The sequence below is a fragment of the Stegastes partitus genome, unplaced genomic scaffold, assembly GCF_000690725.1.
Source record: "Stegastes partitus isolate 25-593 unplaced genomic scaffold, Stegastes_partitus-1.0.2 Scaffold289, whole genome shotgun sequence".
NCBI lineage: Eukaryota > Metazoa > Chordata > Actinopteri > Pomacentridae > Stegastes > Stegastes partitus.
In genome coordinates this window covers 523,036-540,575 of record NW_007578020.1, presented here as the reverse complement: position 1 = coordinate 540,575, position 17,540 = coordinate 523,036, and the positions used below count along the sequence as shown (strand labels likewise).

At 42.7% G+C, this 17,540-nt stretch overlaps 1 protein-coding gene across 4 annotated transcripts in view; it reads right to left on the bottom strand.

The window, feature by feature from the left end:
• Positions 1–15,405, bottom strand: part of mib1 (MIB E3 ubiquitin protein ligase 1) — a 55,929-nt gene extending 40,524 nt beyond the window's left edge. For all 4 annotated transcript variants that reach the window (XM_008282904.1, XM_008282905.1, XM_008282907.1 and 1 more), the window contains exons 1-10: positions 14,552–15,405; positions 13,584–13,755; positions 9,189–9,318; positions 5,325–5,429; positions 4,232–4,298; positions 3,602–3,806; positions 2,514–2,697; positions 1,288–1,432; positions 1,031–1,164; positions 44–151 (exon numbers count right to left, since the gene is read on the bottom strand). In XM_008282904.1, the coding sequence (XP_008281126.1) occupies positions 44–151; positions 1,031–1,164; positions 1,288–1,432; positions 2,514–2,697; positions 3,602–3,806; positions 4,232–4,298; positions 5,325–5,429; positions 9,189–9,318; positions 13,584–13,755; positions 14,552–14,780 (1,479 nt within the window). In that variant the 5' untranslated portion in view covers positions 14,781–15,405. The remainder of the gene's footprint in view (positions 1–43; positions 152–1,030; positions 1,165–1,287; positions 1,433–2,513; positions 2,698–3,601; positions 3,807–4,231; positions 4,299–5,324; positions 5,430–9,188; positions 9,319–13,583; positions 13,756–14,551) is intronic.
• Between the last annotated feature and the right edge of the window lie 2,135 nt (positions 15,406–17,540).

Sequence of the window (17,540 nt, the reverse complement as noted above, 5' to 3'; positions counted from 1 at the left end):
GATGCATGTGTGAGAGGCAAGGATTTTAAAAAACAATACCAACCTCAGCCTCCAGGTCCACATTGTGTTTAAGCAGCAGCTTCAGAACATCAACGTGACCATTCTGACTGGCTGCCTGCATAGCAGTATGTCCAGCACACTGCCCATTCACCTGCAAACACAAAGACACAGCGAGAGGACGGGCACACGTCAATGTCATGTTTAATGTCTAGATCCACATTTACTGAATTTACCTGTTAAGAAACGGGAATGGTGAGTGTCTGTCTAAGCATTGGTATGTGTAGATGTGCATGCACGGCTGTGTGCGCATGTTTCATCACCAACTGCAGCACTGCAAAAACTCAGAGCATAAATATTAATGCGGACTCCTTTGGGAGTCTCGAGACGTCTCTTGTCCTGGCAGCCGGATCACTTGGCCGGGCTCAGTGTGCTCAGCTTTAAGCAAATAATTCCACTGAAAGGCAATAGGGCATCTGGCCAGCCTTCACCAATGACACACACGCACAGACAGTCACTCACTCGCTTTTGCTCCGAGTGAAAGACAGTATTGCAGATTTGATGTAACAAGTTCTCATAACCTATACAAGGTACAGATTTCCGTCCTGTGGCAAGCGGGTGTTTTCCCTGTCCTGTAGTCTGTGCCAGAACACAATCTACAACCATATGGGGTTTGTAGATCTCCACTTGACTCCGAGAGTGACTCAGGGTCTGTGCTGCAGTGCACACCAGTGCTCCTCGGTGCCTCCTCTGGGCCCAGCCTTAATGCTGTTCAGATTGAGAGAGGTGTAGCAGTGGGAGGATCTTAGAGACCTTTCCTGGGAGACTCTCCGCTTTCTCAATATACTGACAGAAGAGCAGAGCACTGCCAGGGGTATTTCAGCTCCAATTATAAATGTGCTCAGATGTTCTGTGTATGTTTAATGGTAAAATCATTGGGTCTGTTTAAAAAAAAAAAAGAAAAAAAGAAAAAACCCTACCCAGAAATCCACCGGCTGCTTATCATAAAATACCAAAATGTTAAAGCACTTACATCCACATCAGGTCTTTTCAGAATGTCCTCCACTTTGGCCAGGTCTCCGTTGGCTGCTGCCTTGACCAGCTCCTCATTGATGTCTCCAGATTCTTGTGTCTCAAAAAGTTTCTTCAGCAACTGAGACAGACGCTCTGGCAAACCAGAAAGAAAACATGAGAGACTGATTGCATGTAGATGCCAGAATACAAGGAGTAGAGAGGACAAAGAACTAAAATGATACTCTCTCTGTGTCAATAGTTCATGTTCATACACACCTCCAGAGGCATTGCTGACAGCAGAGCCAGAGGGGGCGATCTTGGTGACAGCGGCAGGGTTGTACGTCCAAGAAGTCCCACAAACCTCGACCTTCAGGTCACTGTCAGAGTAGATCTGCTGCACACGGCCCACCTTGCCTAGGGTCTGTTTAAAAATGTTGTGACAAACTCATTAGTATATGGAGGGTTGTTGTCTCTGGGCTATGTGCTGTGTAACAGAGTCTGTACGCGGCAGAGGACAGATGGAGGGAGATTGTGAGGAAGCACTACAAAACTAGAGGTGAGGGGGGAAAGGATAGTGGTTCAACACAGCAACTGTCCTACAAGCAGCAGAAAGTAAGCTCACTGCAAAAAGAAAACGACAGAAAAAAACAAAGCCGTGTAGACTTAAGCTGTGTTCTCATTATTCAGAGGACATTCACTTGCACAAGGAAGGAGATGGATATAAATGAATGGGACCCTTCTGCTTGAGAGACTATTCCTCATCTATACTGGCAATACAGAGAGGACGGAGCATAACGCTTTTCAATTTTGAATTATATCATCTCGATCCTGGCTATATAAGAAAGAGGCACTTGGAGTCTGTTGAGCCGGGTCTGGGACTGTCCTGGAGGATGTCATCAATAACAGCGACTGCTGCAGTAGATGCAGCAGCGGGCGGCAAACAGCCATGGTTAGTGATCAAAGATACAACCCATCTCAGGGTTTTAAGGCTCATTAGCTGCTGAGGGGACCAGTTTGGCAGGGACAAGTGGCATATTGGACTAGACTGGCGTTACATAACCTACGGCATGCTGGGCAGCGATGAATAAACTTCATAATATCGGAAGAATAAAGTCATGTTGTGACTGAGGAGAGATTTTACAAAAGGACTGGCAGCAGAACACGCACAGGCTGATTTAAGGGGAGGAATCTGTCGCTACATGTCACGATTCATGTGCGATCCTGTAATCACTTTTCTCTCTCTCACAGCCCAGCGGATAGTTTCATTAAATGTTATACTTCCTTGGTAAATGAAATAACTCGTCATAGACAGAATTCTAAAATTATTTGGCAAACATTTTCTAAGAATCATTATTCAGAAAACCATTGTGTCAGTGAAACAGGGCTACATGACATTTATATTCAGATTTATATTAGCGTAACATTCAAGCTGGTATTCATGTGCATAATGTTGAGTGTGAGCTCGGACAAATCTGCACACATCAGAGTCTATGAACTCTTACAGGTAGCATCGCCTCGGCCCACTCTCCATGGCCTCGTTGGAGCAGCTTGATGCGGTCGATGTCATAGCAGATCTGCACCAGATCTCCCACGAGGAACTGGGAAGTGCCTCCCTCTGCACCGGCTGCAACTTCACCGCTGCGCACCACGTTGGCCTTGGTCAGCACTGCTGGGTTGAACGTCCATCTGAGGATACGGAAATCAATGCTCTCAAACAACACAGACCACCTCGCTCACAATTCATGACCAAGTTGGAAACTACAGCCATAGTTAAACAAAAAGCTAGAGTTTGTGCGCTCTCTGTACGTAGCTGTCCGTACTCAGGTCACATCAAATCTGTTTCGTGAGTCAAATTAGATAATAGAATAGAATAGAATAGAATAGAATAGAATATCCTTTATTAGTCCCACAAGGGGAAATCTGCAACGTCACAGCAGCAAAGTGACGGCAAGAAAACAAACAACTATAAATTAAAGAGACGAGGTATGTGCACTATATACACGCAATCTAAATAAGAACAACAGAAGAACGCGAGGATACCAAGAAAACAAATCTAAGAATATTTACATATTTACAGGAATGAACTTCTGTTTATTGCACAATGAAGCACATCAATAATTAAAGCTTATTAAGTGTTAAATTTAGAAAGCACACACGTTCTTTTAATGTTTCATATGCATGTTTAATCCACATTAAGGTAAATCTAACTAGTTAACTCAGTTTTAAAGGCCTTGGATCTGGGACAGAACTTGATTTGGACTTTTTTTTGTACCATGCTGACATCATAGAAATGTCTCAATCAAATTCTTTATGGCCTAAAATGTAATGTTAGCACCCTACATTTCCATTATGTACACAAGTTTATTATAAATTTAACTCAAATTAACACGTTGTTTTCAAGTGTTAACTGTTCCAAACTATTATTACATCTTATAGTGACAAAGTACTAAAAATGTTTTTGCAACGTTTGAGGTCAAAGTGGTTTTATAAAACTCAATACAGATTAAATACGCTGATAAGATGACGCCCCTTCAGGAGTCCTAGTCATTAGGAGCCTATAAATCTGAGCCAGTCCATCTATGGGGCCCACCTGTTTCCGCTGGGGTACTGGACCACAATGTCGTGGTCCTCGTCAATGCCGCACACTGTGCCGGTGGTGGTGAGGGTCTCGAACATGCCGTCGGTCCATCCTCCGTGGCCATGTTGGAGGGACTGAACGATCTCCAAGTCCAGATCAATGTTGACCAGGTCTCCAATCTGAAGACCGCCAGGGTTTCTGTTGCCATTCTGTTCACCTGGGAGGCAACGAGGATGGGATAGTTACCATTAACAGAACTGCATTATTTGCATGATTTCAAGTCTGCAAGTGACTTTAAGCAGGAGTGCAGCGTGACAAACAGGAAAAGGCATTCCAGATGAAGGAGTGCACGACTATATGGACGCCACATTATATAATAATGACACTATCAAACCTAATGAGGGGCTTCTGCTGCAGTGAAAGACAATTTATTCCTGAAATGTGTGGAACGCTGTGACTGCATGACCTGAGCGTGTACCTGCTCTCCGTAGCCAGGTGACTATGTAGTGCTGACATCTAGTGGCCAGACAACCCGCACTACAAGTAAAACTCCCCTAATGCCCTTGAATTCACTGCACCAGAACGATAGGTGAGAGAATTGGTGCAATAATGACGATAGACACAGATCACTGGCTTACTCACCTAAAACAGGACAGTGGTCTCTGTAAAATGAACCTCCTTTGGCATCCTGGACACATTTCAGGTCCGACTGAGAGGAAAAAAAGAGGGAAAGGGTTAGATAATTACCCAAGATAATTCCATTAGAGGGGCAAGATCATGAATAATGAAACTGAGAATGTACACACTTCAGCTGCAGTGGCACAGGAGTTGCCTAGAACACCTACAATATCAGTGCCCTCGGGCTACGGTAGGACAATGAAGCACTGTATTGCTACAGAGAGAAGGCATCGTATCATTTGTGATGACTCAGATGCGCAGCCACTGTGACAGAGTTAGAGGGCAGAGATGATCATAAGGCGGAGCAAACACTCCTCTGAACTGATGGAACACTAAAGTCCTGACTACAACAAGTCTCAACAAATTAATAACGCGTGTCTATCGTACTGTATCCAGGCAGCAGGACATGTTTGATGTTATGGTGCCTTGCGCACAAAACAGACATTAACAAAACAGGAAAGGTTTCGGCTTCTCGCGCTGCAGTTGGCTCACGCGCTAAGCTGCAGTTTCCTTGTACTTGCAGGATTTGCCCACTGTCTCACCAAAAAGCAAAGCCAAAATGAAACAGTCAAGATGGGGGGTCTAATCCATGATTTATTTAATCCAGAGGCAGATGCCATCTACCTTCCTTTCAATCTATTTGAATAACAAAGGGACAAATCTGTTATGCAACTGAGAAACCCGATTGGCCACTTTTGTAAAAAGGCAGGAGCAGTCTCGGCCAATGAAGGAAATGCTTTTCATGTGGGACGCGTGTGTCGCTAGGCCCACAACAACCCCAAGAGAATGTCCCCCTTCTCTAAAGTTGACCTCCATGTTCACTCGCTCCCCCTAAAAAAGCAGAAAGAACAGATTGCCTTTATCATGCAGATAACTATCCCCTTCCAGCTGCCTGCACTCATGCTGGCTGCGTGGCTCTCACAAAGGCCTGGCAGCAAAAGAAAGAGCCTAAGCCCTACGGTCAAACACAAAAGGCACCTGACAGCTGATCTTTTGTGAGACGCTGTGTGCGCGAGTAAGTGACCGTGTATGAGGGTCAGACTACAAGTTTGCTCACCATTCCCTCAAAGCCAACTCTGTACAGGTTCTTGGCCCCGTTGTCCCACAGTACGTAGGCAGCGCTGTGAGGGCTGGCCGCGCTCCAGTCCTGGATCTCCGTCACCTGTGGAGGAGGAGGAGGGACGAGATGAAAAACAGGGAAGGACACATTGAGAGCGAGTTTTATTCAGAATGAAAATAAAAGTTCTGACACACTGAATGAGAAAACATTATCTATAGTACTGAGGAGACATGGATTACTTTTTTCCAAACAGGTGATTTTCATCTTCCTAAACCAGAGAGACAACAGACAGACGTGACCTTCACACTAGCCACCTTCAAATGGAAGGTCAGAGTGAAGGTTGTAGTGCAACCCTAGAACCGAGTCGGCACTCGGCGTCCAGCTACAAAGACAAGGTGTCCGTTAACACAGAAGTTGAACTTGAGCTTCTCCAGTTCCAGGGTCCAGTGTCAGCTTCTGGCCATGTCGAGGGTTAACATTACAGTTTGCACTCTCTGGCTGACAGTTTTAACTTTATGTACCACTTGTTTTTTTTTTCCAGGACGGTGATAGATTACATATGGGACAGAGGAGAGCCAAAGTCGTTGGCAAGTTGATGTCGTAAATCTATACAGCGTTGTGTCGGATGCTCTGTCGCGTGCACAGCGACTGTGTGTCAAAGAAAGTTTAATTCCCTGAACACACGAGTAATATTAGAAGTGGGACTAATCAGGAACAAATTTGATTAGACTTTGATTCATGAGGTCACAATTAGATTTCGTATTAGTTCTCCCTGCATTGCATTTTTACAGTCAATACTAAGCGTTTTATTGTCTACTTTTTTCACCAGTTAGGTGGACTTGTGCAATCTCCGACGGGGTTTTAATTAGAAAAATTCCACGATTCCTTTTGCAAGGAAAACAAAGCAAGACAAAAGCAAGTCTGGTTCAGCCAAACCACAGGCAGAGTCTGTGGGAAACATAACGAGAAACTCTGACCTTCTATCCAAAACAAGGCACAACGGTTTTTATGTGTGATTCAAAGGACAGAGAACCAGATGTAGTTGTCTTTTCCTACAGAGTCTCGGCTTTCGAAAACAGCCAGCCACATCATCTTTCATTAACATCAGCATAGGCACTTTGCATGTTTACACTCTTATTCATCATGTGGAGCCAGTTAGGAAACAGCAGAACTATAACTGGTTTTACAGACGTTGGAAATATTGCAAAAACTTCTGTGGGAAAAGTTAATCACAAAAACGGATCCAGAAGACACTCCTACTGTTACTGAAGCCTTCTTCTTATAGACATCCAGAAAACTTAACTTTAATTTCTAGACTAACAAAGCCATGTTCTGTTCTTCTCATCACATCAGGAACCTTTTGATGCTGTTGAACCATTTGACTGAACTGCATCCATTAAGCCGTGAATGCAAATTTGCTCATTCGAGGTGAGTCAGTCGGTCTATCTTGTGATAAAACTACAAGTAAGAACCCTGACAGACGAGTCACAACATTTCTACAAGTCCTTTTCTGGAGTCGGCACTTACTGCTCTCTGAACAATAATTCACCTGACTTATATTGTGGGAACTAGTTCACAGATTTTCGCTGTAAGCCAAGAAAAATGATGTGTTATTGGCATAAATAAGCAATGAGCTATGAACGAGGACTGCTAAACACATTCAAATTTTTTTGGGGGGGGGGGGGGATAAAAGCTGGGGCGTTCATGAGACAATTCTTCCTCCATCACAAGCAGCACAACGCTTTCATAACATCGGGAAAGTGTCAAGAGAAGAGTTGTAGAGGAGTGAATTAATTCTTTAATTAAAAGCTGTGCCTTAAGTAAATACAGAAATCTGTTAAATTATTTTCAGGCCCCTTCCAGAGCTAATTGATTAATGGGCCTTAGGAGGTAATATGCTAACCTAACAGAACGTCGAGGCTGCAGGACATGTAATAGTGGTTTTCTGGAGAGCATATTGCTTACAGCATCATAAAACAGTAATGAGATATGCCATTAAATAACACAGCAAAATGAAGTCTTAAATCGCCTGGAGGGACTCTTAAATTGAATACTCTGGGGTCTGGACCAGAGTCAAAATACAAGCACTTTACTGCACAGTTACAGTATAAATCTAAATACACTGTGCTAAACAAACGCAGCCTCATCACACATCGAACAACTTTCTAATGACGTGTTTAAGCTGGAATAACCTGCAGCAGGAATGTCTGGTGTTGTTCTCTGCATCAAATGGAAGAAACCAAAGGTGGGAAAGAAAAAAAGGGGGTTTCAGTGACGCAAACTGACAAACAAATTGTAGGTTAAATGTGCAGGAACAAGTCATGGTTCTCAGATGCTAGCCAGAACTATCCATCCATCATCTCTACACCTTAGTCCTCACCAGGGTCATGGGGGGCGGAGTCTATCCCAGCTGACTCAGGGTGAAGGCAGGTTCACCTGGACAGGTAACCAGTCTATCACAGGGCTACACTTAGAGACAGACAACCAAGCACACTCACATTCACACCTACGGACAATTTACAATCACCAATTAACCTCAGCATGTTTCTGGACTGTGGGAGGAAGCCGGAGAACCTGGAGAGAACCCACGCTGCACGGGGAGAACATGGAGACTCCACGCAGGAAGATCCCGGGTGTCCTCACTGGGACATGAACCGGCGACCTTCTAGCTGTGAGGCCACGATGCTAACCACCGAACCACATTGCAGCCCTTCTATTTTAATGATTCTTCCGGAAATATTGTAAATTAAAATAAATCTTGTGATATTTTTGTTTGTCCATCTGTTCACCACTTGTTTAAATCAAGGATTAAATAAAATGATTTGAATATTTAAGCCATTACTCGTGCTTAATTTTAAAAAGTATGGAAAATAATGATCAAAATCTACCGTCCACTGTCACGTCACTATTCAAAATTGTCTTTTCTAAAGTTTGCTCGACTGAGCCACAAGTGGACGACACATCTTCAGTTCATTTCCCCACTGCAGCGACATTGGGATGATTTATTGGTATAAAACAGTCATGAGGCGAAAATATTGATTTAGGTTATTATAATGGTTTATACAAGAAAGCCTGAACAGTGACATGGGTATCCTAATTACTTCAGAAGCCAGTAACTTCCAGTGTAGAACAATAAAGTACACCTAGTCGGGCAGCACAGGACTCGTCTGTTTGTGTACTGATCTGCCTTCACACGTAAATATCACCAACATGTTGAGTCAGGCAGGGCCCTTCCTGTTGTGGTTGAGGCTCCTGCACATTTTAATCACATCGTATCCCCGGACTCCTGGGACGAGGTTGTTTAGCGGAAAAGATCCCCGAGCCTCCTCTCGCAGCCTCACCAAACCTGCCTCACCTCCAGGAATTTATAACCTACTTAACTGTGCAGCTCCGAAATAAAGCTGAGACAAGTTTGGCCATATTTTTCAATGATAGCATTTAGAAACTGTATTCATCCATCTGAACACTCAAGGCTCACTTGTGAAACAGGATTTAGAGGAGAGAAATGTCCTTCCTTTTTTTTACCATTGATCTCTGTATCAGACACTATTTACTTTTACTTAAAGCCCAGATGCCTCGTCCACTACAGACACCTGCAACAGACTGGGACCCTGGGAGCTATCAGGTGATAAGAAAGATTATTTGTAAAGAAAAGCTGGACAAGCAAGTTAATAAGCTTCATGAAAAATAGTAAAGGCATTGACCCAGATGTGTGCACGACTATCCATCCACAGATCTGAGTTCAGATTTTCTTGCCATTCCAGCCCAACAATTTGCTGCTGAGCTTTCAAATTCAAAACTGCTGGTTTTGTAAAGGAAAGAGCACAGCTACAGGCTCCAGTGTTCTTGCTTGTACTCTACCTTTCCTCTCCTCCCATTGCCTCCGTCCTGGTCCTCCCACTGCCAGTCCACTCCTCTCACCACCCGGCCACCGGTGAAGATCCCTCTGGCTGTGATTTTCTTTGACTTGCGACGTGACTCCAAAAGGACTCTGCTCAGAGAAAAATGTGAAAGAAAAAAAAAAGAGAGAATTACTATTGATTGTATTTTCAGTTAATCACTGGTGTAACACTGTCACGCACATTACTCAACAACAGTTGTTTACAGGGGCTCCGTTTACACACATCAGTTCACTTTCGTTTCAATGACTAGCAAACATGCTGGTCAGTGTCTGCGCCTCGTACACGTCTGCTCCAGAATATTTATTAAATCAAACATATCACAAGTCAACCCTTTGTCACTCTCCCTGCTGGCGCCGTGTGACCTTAACCGGCCGTACCTTTGTGCTTAGTGTACACTCTCTGGAGCTAAAGGGACACAATCTTCCTATGGCCTTAACAGCACACACAGGTTCTGCTAAATTGCTGTTCGTCCATCAGACTTTCTTTATGCACCGCGTTTCAAACAGATCAAATAAAAGTGCTCTTCAAGCGACTGACAAAATGAAGGACATTAAAAATAGATTTAGATCAATGCACTCTAAAACAACGAAATTGAATGAGACACAAAAAGAGATGGATAGTTAAGATAATAAGAGATAAATAAAGATAATAACAAAAGCAATACAATTAACACTAAAAATAAATAGATTAAAGACTACACAAAATAAATGTATTATAGTAAAAAAAAATAAAGTATTATATGAATTTGACAAATAAAATCTAAATAATAAAACCCCTAAAATTATAAAACAGTGCATAAGGGCCAGGCTTAGTAAGAGGAAGAGCACTCATTTTACAAAACATGCTAACCCAGGCTGTGATCAGATAGCATGCTAGCATTTTGGAATTAGCATGATGTGTAACGTTGGTTAAATGATTTGGGGAAAATACCTATCTGCGCTGTGATTGCAATTTGATTCGTGACATAAAGTCAAGTTTAAACTCAATCAATATTTACTGTGCAGTAGATCTAAAACCTGTGACGGAGCATTACCACGTGAGACGCCATCAAAAGTGTGACAAGGAGGACATAAAACTATCGACACAACAGGGGTCAGACACGCCACACAACACTTGCTCTAAATTCCAGCTTTTGAGATTTGCTAATTGCACTGATTAAAAATTGCGATTTTGATTAGACATTGATTAATTGTTCCGGCCACGCGTGACCTCGTCAGACGTATAAATCCCTCACCGTCCCTGTTGTGTGGCGGCTAATTCCGTCCTCTGCCGAGAGGAGCTTCCTGACCTCAATGTCTCCCCAATAAACAGCGGTTTTTAAATCCCCCCGGTGGTGCTAGCACACACACAACACTTCATAAACCTCATCAAAACGTCACATCCCCGCCCAACCAGGATGGCTGGTCCTTTAACACAGATGTCGGTGTAACGACGGCTGCTGCCGGCTTAAGGATGAAACAACAACGCTGCCCCCGTTCGCTGTTCACACTTCTAGACTGAACAGAAATATTTCCTCAATCATCAGAACTTTTTCGGTACAGAAGTGCTGTTTTGCCATTGGGGGCAACTGATGTTTGATCATATCCAAACACATAAAATCGGAAACATTTGTCAGAGTTGTGAGCAACAGATATTATCCACCTCTCTCACCACTTCTTTGAAATAATAAACGTACCATTTCACAGAGGAGCTGCTTCTAAAGAGCAACATGAAGTCTGACTTTCTGCTGCTCTTAGGAGTGTCTTTTATGCAGGTAAATTCAGAAACGGCGCCGTGATAGCTCAACTGGTTGAGCTGGCGTCCCATGTTCAGGGGTTATAGTCCCCAATGCAGAGATCATGGGTTCGAGACCTGCTCATGGCCCTTTCCTCAGGGCTGCACGGTGGCTCGGTGGTTAGCACCATTGCCTCGCAGCAAGAAGGTCGCCGGTTCGCGTCATCTTTCTGAGTTTACATGTTCTCCCCGTGCAGCGTGGGTTCTCTCCGGGTTCTCCGGACAGTCCAGAAACATGCTGAGGTTAATTGGTGATTGTAAATTGTCCGTAGGTGTGAATGTGAGTGTGCTTGGTTGTCTGTCTCTAAGTGTAGCCCTGTGATAGACTGGTTACCTGTCCAGGTGAACCTGCCTTCACCCTGAGTCAGCTGGGATAGACTCCAGCCCCCCATGACCCTGGTGAGGATTAAGCGGTGTATAGATGATGGATGGATGGATGGATGTTCAGAAACACACAGCTTTTGCATCTTACTGTCAATCACTTCCTTTTTCGTTCATATCAAACAACAACGGGACATCAACTGAAAAGACAGAGACTAAGTCGTCAAATACACTTTTTTTTTTTTAAAGCACTACAATGTTGGGAGCTGCAGTCAAAAATGCAGTTCAGCAGTAAGCCCAACCACATAATACAAAACAGCAAATGAAACATCCAGCTGAGTTTTAACCATCACACAACAATGCGAGCCTTCGCAGACGCAGCAGCTGGACAGTGCAGGTCTAACCAATGCAAAACAGCTTGTGGCCTCTAACCACTCCCTCTTCGGCAGTTAGTGAAAGAATCTAATGTGGTGTAACAAAACACCCACCATGCCGAAGGAGCAGTGCGAGTCGGGGAGACCTCCAGCACCCATTGTGCATTATGCAATGTCTGTCTCGGGGGAAATAAGTCGTATTCAGTTGAAAAGGCTGCCAGCTGTTGGGCCATGTGTTCATTTACTAAACTCTGGTGGTTAGCTGGAATGGGAAGAAGTCTCATCGCAGCACTGATTGTCTGTGTGAAATCACAATCAAATGCAAGTTGTGCAGTTTAGTGAGTAATTGAGTAGTGATGCTCACCAACAAGTCCAAACGGTACGTTTTAAGTCTTTGCTGATTGCTTGTTTTTCCTACAACACGAGCTTCCTTAATCTCCATCTCGAGCAATGCACTGAATGAAACTGTGTGCAGCACTTTGACTTGATCTTGTCTGTACATGAATGAACTGGTGGCAGCGTTTCTACTTCTCACATCTGAAAAGTAGTTTCCAATAGAAATCCAGGAGCGCGGAGGAAGTTATTCCATGTCAATAAAACCACCTGTAGACACCTGCTGTTGAATATCTAAAGTAAATTTGGCTTTTTTTTTTTTCTCCACATGTACCAATTCTCATATGTTCACCACACACACAGTTTCTAATGTCAGATCAAATCATTGTGCACAGAGCTCTTGGTCTGATGACAACTGGTCACACCCTGTTACTAGGTTTTTCCTAATTGTAAGCATCTGCACCAACTTCAAATGTCCTGACTAAAAAAAAAAATCTGACAAAAATCTATTTTGAGACAGAATTTTATGAAATCAAGTTTAGGTAAAAAAAAACAAAAACAAAACATCCAGGCTTGTGGACAGTGTGAACATGTTCTTAGAAGGCTTCCCTGTATTCTTGACTCGGCCTTCACATTAAACCATCTGCACATTAAAATTCATTTCGTGAGAAGTACACACGGAAAGTGGAAAAAAAGGAACTTTAAGACATGAAAATGAGATTTGAGCAGCAAATAAAGCGCTGCAGAGAAAACAATGGGGCCTCCACTGAGACAATGCCGTTTGAATGACAAAATGACTTCAGGCAAACAGCGATAAATAAACAACATGAAGCACAAAGGATTGCAGAAGCTCTCTCTCTGGCATCTGGATGGAGTGAAAACACCGGGCTCTACATGTCTGTACTACTCCTCATTGTCATCATTATTAGCATTAGGTGATTACAAATGGAGATGCTATTACACACTGAGTCTTTTCTTTTTATCCAGCAGGGGGTTGTCTTACATATTAATGCAGTGGGTTTTCACTATCTCCATTTGTCAGATGCAACTATAATGTTTTCTGGAGCCAAATGCTCGAAATTATGAAATTTTAAATTCCGCTGCAAAACACTCTATAAATCTGCAATCACCATCCCTAATCTAAGCCCCACCAAAGGGATAGAGTTGTATTAAGTGATGTCTGTATGCAGCCTTCACAAGACATAAATACAAATTAAAAGTGGAAAATTTAAAACACACTGAGAAACACTGCATTAATATAATTTTTAAAAAGGTCTGACTGAATCTTAAAACGAGGCTGAGTTGTTGCCAGGCAACTGAGGGCTGGGAGCATAGAGATAGATTCTGTCTGCCTGAGAGGCAGGGTGCACAAAAGACTTCTCAAATGTCACACACTCGCATAAGGCAACATAAAGCCAAACTGAGCGCGTAAAGGGGGCAGGCCAACCAATCACGATGCAGCGCAGGCATTACCTGGCTGTGTTGTGTCTACCTTATCATTGGTGGGTCTAAGGTGAGGCACAATAATGGCAAATGTTGCTAGGTTAACTAACCTCTCACTGCCCGGGGTGGTGATCCTGTAAAACCGGTGTCTCAGGTGATGCTTGTCTCCATGGTAACAGGTTGTGCAGAGGTCGTAATTGGTGCATTCTGCACATTTCCAGCGAATACCAATGATGGGCTGTTGACGGCAGGTGTCACACATGGTTCCATCATGCTTGATGCCTGCGGGGGGACGGTTAGCATTAGTCAAAGTTAATAAACTGACAATGTGTCGTGCGATGGCATTTGCACAGAGCAACAACTTTTCAATATTTTGCTATCAACAATATGCATACAGGCTGTTAAAAAATACACCTAATGTGCATCTAAAGTATGCATTTGACAAACTGTAGTCTGATATGAGTGCACGTACAATAAAACTTGTCCGTATCCTCAGTATCTTGCAGCATTTAGTTGTTTATGTGACACTTTAGATTTACAAACATAACAACAAAAAACTGTTTTCATCACGTGACTGCATCTTCAGGTAGAAATCTAGGGAAGTGAACGGACCTCGTAAACAGAACATGAACTGGAGGGTGTTGACATGCATGAGTTAAAAAAAAAACTGTTTTGAAGCGTTGGTTAAGTGTTTATGTTTACTTGGCACATCCTAATAGCAAACATGTACATCGTGAACGAGCTTCTCATCGTGGTGTGCCATGCAGAGTCACAGGTTCCTCTAACTCCACTCTGAACGTGCACATCTTGTAGCGGCTGACAGCTGGCTGCGACACATCTGTTCACACAGGATGTATTCAAATGCTCATCTTGATTAAAACACATCCGTCGAGTGTTATGCGCTCAACACACATTAGAAACTAGCTGCGAACAAGTTGAACTTAATACACAGAAAGTTGTTTTTATTAATTACAGCAATCTCAATAATCTTATTCCTGCACCGATCACCAAATTAACATTTCGCGCATGACTGTTCCTTCACGAGTCTGTTGACATAAAGCCACTGATGTGGAGTTACCTGTTGGAGCACTGTCTAGTATCCTCACGTCGTAGGCTCCAGAGCAGCGGTAGTTGGCGGCCGTCCCATTGTCCCAGACAACAACCACCTCCTCTGGACTTTCAAAACTCCTGACGGTGCCAACATGTCCCTCTCCACCATCCTGCTTCCCCCACTTCCAGTCGGGTCCGCGCACCACTCTCGCTCCAACTCCTTCCATCATCGCCCGGTTATTCCTACCGGTGGTCATTTACGAAAAATATCTCGCAAAACACCACAAAAAAATCGTTTACAAGTTAGTGAGCTAGCAGTGGTCGCCAGCTAGCTATCGGTGGACAGTTTCTTTCTTTCAAACGCGAGAGCAAGTCCCGACAGGAAAGAGACTGGAACAATCCACAAAGCTAGCCTGTTAGCTAAGTAGCTAAGTTAGCTACCCAAGGAGGCTGCTGGATCCTCTTCCAAAAACTATTACTACAAGCTAGCGTCCGCCACCAGCCAGCGCCTCCTCGGTGTCGCCTCCGGGAACGAGAAGATAAATCACCCCAGAAATCGGTGAAGCGGCCACATTACTGGCCAAGACAGATCAGCGCTCAGCAGACTGGCTGCCCCTCTCCTCCGGTCCACACACAAGAATGCCACCTCTTCAACTTAGCAAGCTAGCGAGCCGAGTTGCTAGCTATCGCGGTGCTAGCGAGATAAACCTCCGCTGGCTCCTCGTCTCGGTGGTCAACGCACTCCTGCTGGCGACCGCTCGTCCCCCTTATTGTTGTATGTGGCGCGGAAAAAACAAGCCGAGCTGTTCCGTTTTGTCAGCCAGAGACGGTTCCATGGACTCAACTCAGAATAAACGCGTCGCCATTATAGTCAATCATCGTTCAAACCTCAGACGAGCAACAACTAGCTCCGGAGGTGAACGATGAAGCACGAAGACGCGAAGCTTTGGAAAACAAGCGAGTCCTGCCCCCGGCGCGCGTGCGCATCGGCCACGCGCACGGCTATTCACAAGTATTCAAATATACCTCAGCGTTTAGAGGAGTTTTAATGAAGGAGACGCGGATATATGTTGGGGAATTGTACAGTTAAGTGCTTTGAAAAGGGAATTTTCCATTTAAACGTCAGCTTAAACTAATAACCTATTTCAAATGTCTTAATCTGTACAGCAAAGTCCTGACATCAGTTCATTTACATGTTTTTGTTTTTGTTTTTGAAAATGATTATTTCGTCTAGATCTTCGAAGACACAAAAGCCAACACTGATAGATAAATAAATACATATCTGGTCATAGAATAGAATAGAATAGAATAGAATAGAATAGAATAGAATAATCCTCGAGGGGAAATTCGGTTGTTACAGCAGAAAGAGATAAATAAGCAAAAATATACAGAACTATGTCTGGGAATTTTACATACAAGTGGTATTAACAAGGGATTTCCCATTGACATCATTTGTACATCAAAGTATTTTTTCCAGATCTTCAAACACACATAAGCCAACACTGATAAATAAATAAAATAAATACATATCCGGGAATAGAATAGAATAGAATAGAATAGAATAGAATAGAAATACTTTATTTATCCCTGAGGGGAAGTTGGGTTGTTACAGCAGACAGAGTAAAGTCACCACCACCATAAATACAGATAAATAAACAAAAATGTCCAGCAGTATGTTGGGGAATTTTACATTAAGTGGTAATAACAAGGGAATTTCCACCTAAAACATCAGTTTAAACTAATACACCTCTTTTAAATGTCACAACTTGTAAAGTACTGACATCAGTTCATTGAAATCATTTTGTTGTATTTTATTTCATTTTTAAGAAAAATAAATATTTTGTCCAGATCTTTAAACACATATAAGCTAACACTGATAAATAAATTAACAAATAAAGATCTGGTAATAGAATAGAATAGAATAGAATAGAATAGAATAGAATAGAAATACTTTATTTATCCCTGAGGGGAAATTCGGTTGTTGCAGCAGAAAGAGTAAAGTTATAACCACCATAATTACAGATCAATATGCAAAAATAAGCATTAAGTGAAAAATAAACAATAAGAAAAATATCAAATACAAAATGCACAATAAGTGCTGATGGCAGCTGACATGAGTTCAGACGCTCATAATTATGTGAGATCCAACCCCCGGGGAATAAATAGCAGCAGCATGGACGTGTCTGAGGCCACCAGATGGTTTCATTTTATTTATTTTTTTTATCAGTTAAAGACAATGGAATGGAATACCTTGATTATAGTTATTAAGTGGCACACTAAATGTCAGTTTACTGTTTTTTGAATTGTCACATGATCGTCATTTACAGCTTGTTTAAATGAAGTCTAGAGAAAAAACCAAACTCCAGATGCACAAATGAAATACTGAAGCATGACTGAATAAAGACACATTTTACAATGAAGCACATTTATTTTATAGCCAGTAACTTCAAGCTTCAGAAGCTGAGGCAGACAAGGCAACCGTATGTTCATCTGGTACTAAAACAATATAGAAATTATATTGATCTGTCTCTCAAAATTCAAATGTCTGAATGTTTTTCATCCTCATCATAGTCCTGCACATGCTCTGAAAACACTAGACCAACCTTCAGGTACTTTTGAAATCTGACTACGTAAGTCTTCCCAGGGCCCTAGCGTGAAGCTCAGGGCTGCACAATAAATGAAATATTATCCAGCATATGTCAAGTGCAATATGCAAATTGCAGGACCGGCAAAATTCAAAAACATGTCATAACAAAGAAAGCACTAAAATTGTGTTTTATATTGTAATCACAATATCTGTGAAAATAATTGCAATATGACTTTTCTCTGTTTGCATATCCTGCCCTGTATGAGCCCCACTTACCTCCTGTTCTCTCTCTGTGGATTAAGCAGACTTAATTTACCATTTAAAAGGATGTGATGCATGTGCAACATCCTCTACATGTTTCTGGATAACTGCAGTGGTACATTACTGGCTTCTTGTTTAGTTTTTTTCACACCTCAGCTGCAGCATTCAG